The sequence below is a fragment of the Akebia trifoliata genome, chromosome 10 (genome assembly GCF_017979445.1).
Source record: "Akebia trifoliata isolate Shusen 1 chromosome 10, ASM1797944v1, whole genome shotgun sequence".
NCBI lineage: Eukaryota > Viridiplantae > Streptophyta > Magnoliopsida > Ranunculales > Lardizabalaceae > Akebia > Akebia trifoliata.
Window position 1 is genome coordinate 22,492,528 of NC_141384.1, and position 13,210 is coordinate 22,505,737.

Genomic DNA, 13,210 nt, shown 5'->3' on the forward strand with positions numbered 1-13,210 from the left:
TTGTTTAATAAAATTCTACTCTTTATTGAAAATAATAAGTTCCACTTCTACCACCAAAAATAAAATATCAATATCAAAATTGAAGTCATACAACTATAAACTAAGTTTAATGATGAAAAATAACTTTCTTTTAATTTTTTTTAAAGATTGTAGAATTTTGCCCTTTACAACCATGTAGCATCAGATCATGTTTTTGGATGCTATAAAGTGACATGGTCAAAAAACTTTCCTTACTAACTTAGCAAGGAAAGTGTTTATTATTATTATTATTATTGGCTAAGCAAAGTATTTTTCATTATTGCATGAGACATAATAGCCTTACTTGATTAGATCTTAAATGTTACTAAGGGTTATTTTGCCAATCTTAAGAATCAAACACTACGTACTCCTAGATTTTAATGAAAAAAATGGAGTAAAAAAATATAAGTAAATAATTTATTAAGATAAGTGTTTTTTTTTTTTGTTTTTTTTGTTTCCCAAACTAAAACTTAATCATTTATTAATTTAAAAATATCTTAAAACACTTTTTATATTTTATAGAATTTAAAAAAAAAAAATATCATGAAAAAGTTCTAGGAAATTTTAGAAAAAAATGAGTAATTTAAAAATTATTGATATATTTAAAATTATACGTTAATGACAAAATAAGTGTCTAAATCAAGTAGATGGGTTGATGCTTAGAACTCAAATCCAACTCATTTAGTAATCGTATTAGACGGATTGACATTATTATGACCCAAATCCAATTAGACTTAACTCAAACCCACTTACTTCATGTCATTTTGGAGTGGTGTTGAGATTTCCACCCGTAAGTGAAGTGCCATCAATGGTACAATTCTGATCATGAATCTACGATGGAACCAGTAAAGCATAATAATAACTGGTCCTAATAGCCATGTGATATTGTGATATGTCCTAGTAGCACCCTTCAAAGGCCTGCAATTGCTTAAAAAACATCATACATTGAAGATACACTGTATTTTATAAGAGCATATACGGGTATGGATTCAGAAAAAAGATTTGCTGTTTAAAGTTGGTTTGGTTCAACGAGAGTTGCAAACTTGCAAACAGTTGACTCTACTCTCCGACCTCTTCATTGTGATTGAGCTTCATCAAATCAGCCGGTAATCTCTCTCTCTCTCTCTCTCTCTCTCTTTGTTCAGCCAAAGATTCATCATCTTCAAACACTTCAATCTCTAATTTTATTTATTTCTTTTTTGAAACTGTTAAATCTTTGTCTTAAAATGCATGTAAAACCATCCAATATCTCGAACAAAAGCCATACATAGATCATCCAATATATTGGAATGAAAGCTTAGAGGAATATGGTTTCTTTAACATCATTGATAGGGATTTTATTTTATTTATTTATTTATTTAACTTTGGGTTTTAGAGGGTAATGAGAAAAATATAACAGATTTTCATTTACAAAGCCTTTAATAAAACTTTTTTCACTTTGACATGTTTTAAAAGTAAAGACTGATGAAGTTTATGTTGGCTCCCGATTCTTGTGGACAGATCTAAAACCCCTCTTTTTTGGAGCTCTCTCTTAAACTTAGTGACGTGACCCATGAATAGATCAGTGTGGCAACTAACCAAGACGTGAACGAGTGCTTGATGGAAGCTTCGATCAAGATTGGTTATAAAAGATCTGTTTGGTCCCCAAACTCCTCATTCTCTCAATCTCTCCTTCAGCCTTACACCATCTATTAGAGTGAATCTGCCTTTTGAAAGTGCCAACCCAGACAGAAAAACAGCAGTGGAAGTGAGTGAGAATCAATGGCTGGAGGTATGATTTTCATACGATTTTTTGGCATTTTCCAGATTTCGATTCTTATTAGTATTTATTTCCGCATTTTAGAGAATCGATTTTCAGAATTAACAGTTTATTCACTTGGTGCTGGCAGGACTGTCTCCATCTTTATCGATCTTTAGTGTTTAATTTACAAAGATGGCCTTGGAACTCTTGTCTTCTTTCGTGGTTGAGTCCATCAAGGGTTTGTTTGTTCCTCTTAAGCGTCAGATCTCTTATCTTAGAAATTATGATTAGAACATTGTCAACCTCAAGAATGAAGCGAATCGTCTGAGTAGAATGGGAATTGATGTAAAAAACTCAGTAGTTGAGGCACGTGGGAGATCAGAAGAAATCAATGAAGTTGTGGCTAACTGGTTGGAAGAAGTAGACGCTATTGAGGTGAAGATGACGAGTCTAGAGAAAAGAGTGAGTGAGAATAAGAGATGTTTCAAGGGATTGTGCTTAGATTGGAGATCACATTGCCAGATAAGTAAACAAGCAGTGCAGATGTTACTTCTTGTCAATGAACTCCAAGCAAAGGGAAATTTCAGTACTGTTTCTCAAGTTCCACCTCCTCCAAGTGTCGAACCAGTGTGGACCGATTGTGTAGTGGGGTTGCCATCAAGGGATTTGGTTATGAATCGAGTCATGGATGCATTACGCGATGAGCACGTCAGAGCGATTGGGCTGTATGGGATGGGGGGAATTGGGAAGACAACTCTTGTCAATGAACTAAACAATAAATTCAAAGTAAGCCAACTCTTCAAGAAAGTTATAATGGTGGTTGTGTCCAACTCCCCAGATTTCCAAAGAATTCAATATCAAATTGGGGAGAGGTTGGGATTGAAACTTGAGTCTGACAGTGCTCCACAAGTAAGAGCAAATAAACTACTCAAGAGGTTGCGGGATGAGGACTCGGTTCTTATAATATTTGATGACGTGTGGAAGACATTCGAGGTTGCTGCTGTTATAGGAATTCCGACTGGAGATGAACACTTGGGTTGCAAAATCATCATCACGACACGAATACATGATGTTTGTCGTGGAATGGGAATTCAAACAGCAATCAAAGTGGAACCCCTCTTTGAAGATGAATCGTGAGTTCTATTCAAAGCAAAAGCAGGTGACGTCGTTACGAGGACTACTTTAGCTCCCCTTGCACAGAAGATTGTAAGAAAATGTCAGGGTGCACCATTGGCAATCATTACACTAGGGTCATCTTTGAGAGATGTGGAGGAAGAATTTGAATGGAAAAATACATTAGGGGCATTAGAAAATCCCAACCCAATTGAATTAGAAGGTATAATTCCAGAAGTGATCAGATCGTTGAGATACAGTTACGACCATTTGAAGGGGACAGAAATCAAGCTCTGTTTCTTTTTCTTTTGCCTCTTCCCAGAGGACTATAATATTCCTTTACTTGAGATCAGAGATTATGGAATAGGAGAAGGGTTTTTGAATGTAGATGGAAGTTTGGAGGAAGCATCAAACAAGCTGTATACTTATGTTTCACGATTAAAGGCTTGTGGTTTGTTAACAGATCATCGTTTGGGTACCGACCATGTGCAAATGCACGATGTAGTTCGGGATGTCGCTATATCAATTGCATCAAATAAGGACAATGGGTTTTGGGCAAAAGCAGGGGTAAGATTGAGAAAGTGGCTTGAGACGGAGATACTAAACCGATACAAGCGGATTTCATTTATGTGCAGTGAAGGTATTGAGCTCCCAAGTCCATTAGAATGCCCACAACTCCGAACCCTATTACTAAATGAAAATAAGAATTTAGAAATAAATCAAGATAATTTCTTTGAAAGGGCGAAAGCACTGGCTGTCCTTGATCTAATCAGCACTTCTTTTAACTCAATCCCAAAGTCACTTGGATACCTCACAAACCTTCGGACTTTGCATCTGCGAAATCTGCAAAATGATTTGATTAACATATCTGTACTTGGAGGATTGAAGAATCTAGAAATACTCCGTATGCCGCATTCATGTATTAAGAGTTTGCCAGAAGAAATTGGTAATCTCACCAATCTAAGGTGCTTAGATTTGACAATGACGACACGGTTGTTAAGATTTGCACCAAAGGTTTTGTCAAGGCTGACTAAGTTGGAAGAATTACGCATGTGGGGAAGCTTTAGGAAATGGGACATGGAAGAGGAATGTTCAAGTAGCAGTGGAGGCCAAAAGAATGCTAGCTTTGTAGAGGTAGCATCATTGGCAAATTTGGTGGAACTAGAAATCAGGGTAACAAAAGAGGGCGTTGCGTCTGCAGAAATATCCTGCTCATGGGAAAATCTAAACAGCTATTTTGTAATTGTTGTTCCCAAGGAAGAAGCCTATTACCAAGGGAAACCATATGAGTACTCAGTGAGAACGAGGGGCAAGAGGGCACTCCAAATCTATAAAGGGAATCCAATGATGTCGCAGTGGCTTAAGGTATTATTCGAGAGAGCCACTAATTTAGTCTTAGATTCCTGCTATGGTTTCAAAACTTTTACAGACTTGGATTCTGTAAGGGGGGGTTCCAGCCACTTGAAAGTTCTTTTTATTCATAGATGTGATGAGATAGACTATCTAATAAGGATCCTCGAGGAGACTCCACAAGATTCATTTATATGTTTGAAAGAATTATATATAAGAGAGATGGGAAACATGAAGAAAATTGTGCATGGGTTGTCATCACCCAAAACCTTGGGAAATTTGGTAGTTTTGAAAATTAGAAAATGCAATAAATTGAAGAGTCTCTTCTCATTTCGCTTAGCACGCAATCTCCAACGACTAAATCTTTTGCAAGTAGAGTTCTGTAAAGAATTGGTGGAAATAATTATGATAGAAGATGATGAGGTTGAGGAAGCAGAGGATCATCAGGAACGTTTGCTACCTCTGTTAAATTTTGTTATGCTGACTGAGTTAAATTGTCTAACAAGCATCTGCCGAGGAAGTTTTCTTCAACATTGTCCTGTGAAGCACTTTACAGTGGTTGGATGTCCAAATTTGAAGAGTCCTCTTTTCAGACCAGAATTAGAAGCTTCATCCAACTACCCTACTTATTTTAGCTGATTCGGAAGAGGGAGAAGATTAAATTCTCAAGTAAAGTAATTTTTGGGTTATGTCTTCAATTTTTGTATATGAAGAATTGTTGTGTATTCAACACGGATCTTTTGATGATCTGCTAACGACCTGTATGACCCGTTTAACTGGTATCGGGGGTCCGGGGCGAAGTTCTTGGCCAAAATATTAAACCCATTTGGTTTGGACTTGGATCCGACCCGTTTACCCTCTTTGTAACCCTAAGTATATAAAGGGTAAGAGATGAAATCCTAGAGAGATTAGAGAGATACGAGAGGTAGAGAGAAATTGTAATCCTGTTTTTCTTTGGTTATCATAGTGAAATCGCCGTTTTCGCATGGGGGCGTAGGTTGATGTTTTGACCTAACCACATATATCTTTTGTCCTGTGAGATTAATTTTGTTTTTGTTGATTTATACTTCGGATCTGAGGGTTTTCTCTAATAATAACGTTTTTTAATTTTTTGTACAGGAGGATCCACGTTAGATGGTTAAAGTGCTTCTCTTGGTAATTCAACGTTCTCTCCGGTCTCTCACAAATTTTTGCTCCATTTAGGTTTGCCTTGCTAAAATGGAGCGAAACATTAATTTCAGCTTGTGTACGTATTTAAGGTGAGTCAGACCCCCTATTTAGGTTTGTGAAATATTTTTTTCCCTCCATCTTAACTTCTAAATTACTATGTAAATTGCAAAATTAACTTCATATTAAAATTTTTAAGATATTTAATTATTTATCAAAAAGAAAAATTAATGGTATGATTTTGCTCAAAATTTTCTGGTACTATTTTTTTTTAATTATTTACCCTTAACACTGGTGATTAGGGAAAATAATCATTTTGTAGTTTCTACCAACTTACATCTGTGTTGCAAAAATCTTCATCAATGTGCAAATTGGGAACTAATTTTGCAATTTTAACCAAATAAGAAGGCCTTAATTTGATTCAAGTGAAATATTTTTGTAATGTTCAGTAAGAAATTACCATTATCAAAACTTTATCCAAAAATTTTGGGATCGGCTGAACAAATCTTGTTCCTCTATTCAACTTTGTCTAATGTTGTGTCTTATGTTAATTCAAATATCTTCGTACCCAATTTTATTACGTCGAACCTCGATCGACATCCTTTTTTTTTTTTTTTCTCTTTCTTTAGAACGTTCTAGTTACACGTTCCTTCTGTTAATATTTATAACATGTACCAAATATTTTTACATGAGTCCTGATTTGTTGTTTAAAACGGAAGTCTTGGAGGTCTAATAACAAAGACCAATGACAACACGAGTTAGAGTAAACATTTGGGTGCAGATTGATATAATTTTGGAATCTTCGTTGTTGTTTTAGTTTCAAAAAATGTAGATATCAATCATGGGGAAGACAAATATTCTAAGAGAACAAAGACAATGCTAGAGCCCTCTAATTCCATAAACAGAACATGTTATATCTTTTTCTTCTTCATTTTTTTCCTTATTTATTACATTTTTTTCTTAACATGTTCATCAAAAGATTGGTATAATTGTACAGCGAAGGATACTGCACTTACAATAGGTTTCTATCTACAGGCCAACTTGTTGATGCACCAGATTTTTCATTTGATGGCAGGCAATGGGTATTGCAAGAGTTGGGAGGGATCTCGAAATGGCTGAGAAAAAATTACCAAAATCAATTGTTTCCCATTTTAGTGATGAAATACTCCCTAATGTAATACTTAGTTTCGTGGACATCTTTTAGTGACATTTTGCGCTTAATGGCTGTAGAGGTTAGGTTTCTGCAAAATACAATTAAGTGTATTAAATCCTTGTGAAATTAAGTTGTTTTCACTTCATGTGTGGTTTACTTAAATAATCATTTTGATTTTTTTAATTCTCTAGAAAATAGATGGTGATGGGCCTCCTTCAAAACCATCTATATGTCATTCTATTGAGTTAAAACAATATTCATTTACCAACGAACAATATTTTGATAATCCATTGGGGTTTAGCTGAAATGGTAAGGAAGGACTAGGATTGCTCCCCAGGTCTTGACTTCGAGTTTTTATATACCATCCATATGTGACTACATAAATGGTGTCATGTGACAGGGTGGTGGACGTGATGTGACACTCAGGGAGTAGTTTTGAGATATCTTGTTTCAAAAAAATAAAGAATGTGTTTTGATACAAGTTTAAGGTTCTCTGAAAATGTTGTGGACTAAAATAGGAAAGAATGAAAGAAGACATTATACAATGAAAAGTAATATAGCTATGGATAGTGTTGAATGGCTAAGTAGGATTAATCTCATTTACTAAGACATTTGGGTAGTATGTAGATGATGATAAATGATTTTTTGTTCTCTCGGCATTGTAGTCATAGTAACAAAAACTTCATTTTTTTTTAATTTAAAAAGTCTTGTTTGAAAAGTATTTCATACCTTCAAGGATTGGACTAGGCCATTTTAAGCCCTGATTGGCCATTGATAACCCTAGTCCTAGGTCTGTAGGAAGGAATATATTGTTATGAATAATGACGAATGCACGTCATTTTTGTACATGGCTGACATGGCAAGGGCACAAAACTACACTTCTTTTTTCTTATGTACCCCGATGAAAAACATCTATGATTCTTTCCCTTTGCCACGTCAGTTGCGTGCCTAACTGCGTGCATTCATCACGACTCTATTTTTGTAGAGTGCTAACTTTTAATTAGAGAACTACTATTGGCACTCCATTTTTACTTGTTATACTCCAATTAAAATAAAAATAAATCAATGTTTGAGATTAAGTAAAAGTTGGGGTGCCAATATAAACTCTATCACTTTTTTTTTTTTGTTTAGATTTCTATAGATATTTTTTTCAAAATGTGTGACTTTTGTAAAAGTACACTGTTCATTTTAATTTTCAAAACATATTTTCAAGCGAGTTCACTGGTAGGCATTTTAATTTAAATTGGTGATCTTGCTAATAATAAAGTGATAAACTCGCTAGTAAATAAATAACATTGATGAAAGTGACGATCTTGCTCACAAATTTAAAGACAAATATCCTCTTTGTTTTTTCAATGACGAGATTGCTAGCAATTGTCATCGAGTTCATAATTTCTTATTAATGAGATCATCACTTTAAATTAGAATACCTACCAGCGTATTCGTTTGAAAACATGTTTTGAAAATTATAATGCTTTTGTAATGTTGAGGTAATAACTTGAACCAATAATTTAAGAAATTGGAATGTAATAAGTAAGGTTTTAGTTAATAGAATCTTAACATAGAGCATGGTTTTTAAACTCGTCTGAGACCGAGACGTATCGCTCAAGTTAACTCTGTATCAGAATTGAACGAGACCAACTCACAAAGTCATTTTTTTGACCGAGTTTTATATCTCACATTTAATTTTTTGAGTTGTCTCATGAGATGTCTTAAACGTATCGGAAAATTCATCCGAGACGACTCGATATCGAAGCTGAACGAGACGAGATGCGATACTGAGTTTAAAAATCATGACATAGAGAAGAATTAATAAAAGATTAAGAAGGAACCAATTTTGGAAAGAAAAAGCAAGGGTTTTTGGCTAGGTTGAAGAAGATGTCATTTAAGTCATTTAAGTTATTTAAGTCATTTTCATTAGACAATTGAAGTAGACTCAGTTCAAGAGGGTAATGTCATCAGTCTTAAAACATGGGGTGTACACATATTTACCAAAATGTGGAGGGTACGTCCAAAATATAAGTCAACCAAGTCATAACTTTGGATGATTCATAATAAATAGCAAGAGAGTACTCTTACGCCATACGTGAAGACCACGATAAGTGAAAACCGCTAGGAAGACGAAGACGAAAGGAAGATGTTGAAGAACTTCAAGCTTTGAAGACAATTATGAAATATTATAAATACTCATCCCCTCCTCCCAAGAATTCTTAAATATATAACATAAAGAAGAGCTGAGCATAGAGAGAGAGAAAAATGGCATCCCCATGCGGTGGTGGTGTTGGTAAGATCAAGTTGTAGTAATTAAATTATTTACAGTTAATACTATGTACATAAATATTTATGGTGTAATAATGCGCGTTTCTTCGTGTGTTAATGGCAGATGGGAAGAGTGCATGGCCAGAACTGGTTAGGGTGAAAGGAAAGATCGCTGAAGCAACGATCGAGAGAGAGAACCCATATGTCAACGCGGTAATTGTGTTTGAAGGAGCATATGTCACACAAGATATTCGTTGCAATAGAGTTAGAGTTTGGGTTAATGGGAAAGGCAGAGTAACACGAGTGCCCCTAATCGGTTAAGGATTTATGAGCTAATGATACAATTAATTACAAATTACAATTATACTTAGCAAAATAAAATACAACTATGTTTGTAATGTAATATAATAGTGTTAATGGTCAAGTGTACTAAAATAATGTATGTTCCACATACAAATTTGTATTCCATATATATTTTTTTATCTTAAAAATGTGTTGTGATTTCGATTATATTTTTAACAATTATTGATCTTAATAATGCGAATACAAAATTCACACGTCGAACCTTGAAGATGCAAGAGAAGATCTTGAGGAAAGTATGATGACAGTAATGATGTTTGGGTAAAATTCTCCAAAGACTTCGCAAAGTCTTCAAACTCAAAAATGAGTTATCTTCAAATTGGAAGGTCGAATGCATGGGATTTTTGTTAGGGACACTAGTTTGAGGTACAAAAGAAAATCCAAAGATCAAATCAGGGTAAATAAGGAATACAAAATTCGAAAAGTTGAATAACCATAGGAAAGATATCCTTTTGGCATTATAATCATAAGAGTTATGGGAAGATGTAAAGACTAGGAAATTTGTCAAAAAAATTTTAACGACTTCGATTCTAGTTCCATTGATTTGAGGAACCGAGACAATATGAACTGTTGAGGTTTCTCTATCAACTCGGTCCCTTCTCTTTTTCGCCCATTTGAAGTACATTTACATTTTTACGAACAAATCCTTCAACTTTTCAGGTTTATTCTTGACTAACAACTTTGAAAGCTTGGATCATGTAGGGCATTAGGAACCACAATGACCCATTGACACCCATGTAGGGCATCAGGACCCACAACCGAGAAAAATTACCGGTTGTGATTGGGCTGGGCGTAGGATCAATACCCAACCCATAACTACATAATAAGAATATTTTTGGGCTCCATCTCAGTGTGGGCCTGACCTGTAAAGTGCTCAAATAGTTGCAGTCAAAACCAAGCCTGACTTAGGATTTTAAGGCCCAATTAGCATCAGACCATTTATTGACCGGCCTATTGACTTCCTTAGGTTAGTTGGAAGGAATGGGTATTTATAAGGGAAAATTACTCAAAAGGAAACTAGTGGAGGGATTTCTTTCTAAATAGTCCCTAAGTTTTGGGTGATAACCTCATAGTCTATTTCGTAAACTTTTTATTTCTTAATGGTTCCTTATTATTGGCATACTCACCAATTGCACTTCTTGGTCAAAATCAATGCTTAAGCAAGATCCTACCCCGTTGTACCCAACTGTATGAGGAAGATAGACCACGTCTATTCTAGACGAGAGGTATTTAAGAGGGCCCTTGCTCAGCATTGTACTTCATCTATCAACTGCGGATTAAACTAGCTGCTTTTGATTTTAGAGAAGTTGGTTGGAGTCTTAAATTATTATCTATACGGTATATCAAACCAAGTCATCACGTATCGAAAGGTATATAGGTGCACTTGGGCAAGGGTGGCCAGATAAATTGCATTGCACGTAGTAAACCTAGAGTTTAGAAACCTCCCTATAGGTCACGACTTGAACTTATCGTGACTGTTCCTGGGTTGCTTGTTGGAAATGAACCTTACAAATGATGAAATCAGGAAAGTAGGATTTTATCCTCAAGGAGCAATCTTTTTGTTTAAACCTGATTCTAAATTACTGTATTACTGGGTGCACCAACCCAATAAAAAGTCTATTTAAAAAAAAAAAAAACTTGGCAATGATTCATAATGACCAAGTCCATCTTGGACCAACGATCATGATGGGTCGAGCTATTTAAATCAAAATGGAATTCAAACTCTTTTCTAATTTGGGTCTCAATCCATTTTAAAAGAATGTTTTCCAAAAGAAAATTATTTTCCAAATGAAAAATATTTTCCAAAGAAAAAAATACTTCCAAATGAAAAATATTTTCCAGAGAAAAAAATACTTTCCAAATGAAAAAATATTTTTCAGAGAAAAAATGTTTTTCAAAAGAAAATATTTTCTAAAAGAAAAGAAAATGAAGGAAAAATGACTTATAAAAGATCTCTTTTTTCAAGGAAAAATGATTTACAAAAGATCTATTTTTTGCATGGACTGTGGAAATTTTCTAAAATATTGTGTTTCTAAAGAAAAAAAAGATTTTTACAAAAATCTATTTTTTGCATGGACCTAGAAAAATTACTAAAATATGTTTTCCTAAAAAGAAAATGACTGCAAAAAATTATCAAATTTGTGAAGGTTTTTATTTGTCAATAATTTTCAAGAGTGCAATAAAATTATTTTCCTTTTGAATAATCATTACATTAATGAATTGTTTAATGGATTGGTGCACATAATTCGATAAAACCTTAGGATTCATTAAAATATTATCAAAGGGGTAACACTGAAATTGATAATTCACCTTCAATGAGGTTTAAGGGTTATCATTGTACCTAAGCTCAATCGTCTATAGTCTAGTTAGGGTTGTAAATCCGGTCTATTAGAACAAACGTCAATATCAAGTCAACAGTCAGAAATGATCTCAAAATTTTTCAACATCGCCCAACTGTTCCCTAAGGATCATAGTGCCTCAGTTCTACCGATTGTAAGCAATATCTCGAGTCCGCAGTCCGTAATCAAGCCCGTTCTCGAGTTTCCATAAGTCATGTGATTTAACTTGAGTCCAATTTTTTTTTATCAATCCATCAATGTCATGTTCTCTTTAGATCGAGTCTACTATTTCCCTGTTTAGTCGAGTTCGTTTGCCAAGTCTAGAATAATGTTTGTTGTCCCATTTGAATAAATGAAAATTTTGAATACCTCGAGCGCATTAACGAATTAACTACTAATATGGCTTTAAGGATAGATTTCATTCCTGAACAAGAAGATAAGGGTCGGGCTCAACAACTTTTTATTAGAAAGCAAAGGTCATTGACCTTGAAAAATAATTCTCAAAAATTCAGATAGAAACCATCCTATCCCTAGAGGAACACGAGGGAATAACGAATTTACTCAGAAATTTCAAAAGATTTGTTTGTGTGATCCTATGATGATATGTTAAGTATAAGCTTGGGTGTTGTTCAACACGGAATAGATACTCGCCTATATCAATGGAATCAAAGAAGATGTTAGAATATGTATTAGCGATATCCTCACTACATCTCGAGTTACAAAGTTTATCCAAACAAACATCATCAGTTGATATGGGGTACTTTCGGAATTGATCTCTGACAATGGATCACACTTTAAAATCGAAGTTCTTACACTGTGTTCGTGAAAGCGCCCTCGATCCGCGGGGTGCGCGGATCCGCTTTTGACCCTTGAGGTTTGGGAGTCGCCACCTAGTTATTATGGTCTAGGAACCAAACTGACTCTAAAACGGATAATGAACTAATCTACTATAGAAAATCTGAATCCGGGGATCATGTTACGGGGTTGCAAGGTGTTAGGCACCAACCCCGCCCGGCCATTGCCGGTCTCTACTTATCCCAAATAAATCTACATCGCTAATGACAAACCTAGATTAAAAAATAATGAAAAATCTTACCTTCGATCTGCAAAAGTGACATTCCCTCAGATCTGGTGAAAACGGCTCCTTGTACCGTATTCCTCACTTCGTTCTATCTCCGGATCTGATTTCTGATCTCCGAGGTAAGGTATCTCCTTCTTGGATCTGGGTGCTTCGAATTTGTTGTGGATTTTTAGGATGTTTTTGAGAGGTTTATGGGTGGTTTTTAGGCTAAAATCGGAGTAGGGGTGTTAGGGAAGGAGTTGGGACTCTAAAATTAGGGTTTTGGGGAGGTTGTGGAGGCTTCTTCACCTACTTTTTCTAGGATTTTTTCTTTGATCCGAAAATAAGGTGTGGAGGTTCCTATTTATAAAGTTTTTAGAAGCATTAGGGTTTGATTAGGATTTCTTTTAGAGTTTTAATTAGGGTTTAGACTTTGGTCTCATGAGATGGACTTAGTCTTTAGGGTTTTGACTTTAGTCTTATGAGATTGACTTGATTAGTTTAGATTAGGGTTTTGATTTAGGGTTTTGACTTTAGTCTTATGAGATTGACTTGATTAGTTTAGATTAGGGTTTTGATTTAGGGTTTTGACTTTAGTCTTATGAGATTGACTTTAATACTTGACTTTAGTCTTACTTAATTGACTTTAA

General features: G+C 34.8%; 2 protein-coding genes across 4 annotated transcripts; both read left to right on the forward strand.

Annotated features, from left to right (window-relative positions):
• Positions 1 to 734: 734 nt before the first annotated feature.
• On the forward strand, positions 735 to 6,806 carry LOC147393295 (disease resistance protein RPS5-like). Of its 3 annotated transcripts, none has more exons than XM_086456881.1 (5): positions 735 to 1,124; positions 1,519 to 1,789; positions 1,908 to 4,891; positions 5,342 to 5,481; positions 6,425 to 6,806. In XM_086456881.1, exon 3 carries the CDS (start codon positions 3,365 to 3,367, stop codon positions 4,859 to 4,861), a length of 1,497 nt encoding a protein of 498 aa, XP_086313007.1. In that variant the 5' UTR covers positions 735 to 1,124; positions 1,519 to 1,789; positions 1,908 to 3,364; the 3' UTR covers positions 4,862 to 4,891; positions 5,342 to 5,481; positions 6,425 to 6,806. The 3 variants fall into 3 exon arrangements, 2 of the variants coding, with proteins under 2 accessions (XP_086313007.1, XP_086313008.1); XM_086456882.1 differs by having other exon boundaries at positions 760 to 1,124; XR_015182380.1 differs by lacking the exon at positions 1,908 to 4,891 and having other exon boundaries at positions 762 to 1,124.
• A 1,858-nt stretch (positions 6,807 to 8,664) lies between these two features.
• Positions 8,665 to 9,245, forward strand: LOC147393296 (inhibitor of trypsin and hageman factor-like). The gene is made up of 2 exons (XM_086456898.1): positions 8,665 to 8,826; positions 8,926 to 9,245. Exons 1-2 carry the CDS (start codon positions 8,799 to 8,801, stop codon positions 9,120 to 9,122), a joined length of 225 nt encoding a protein of 74 aa, XP_086313024.1. The 5' UTR covers positions 8,665 to 8,798; the 3' UTR covers positions 9,123 to 9,245.
• Positions 9,246 to 13,210: the final 3,965 nt, after the last annotated feature.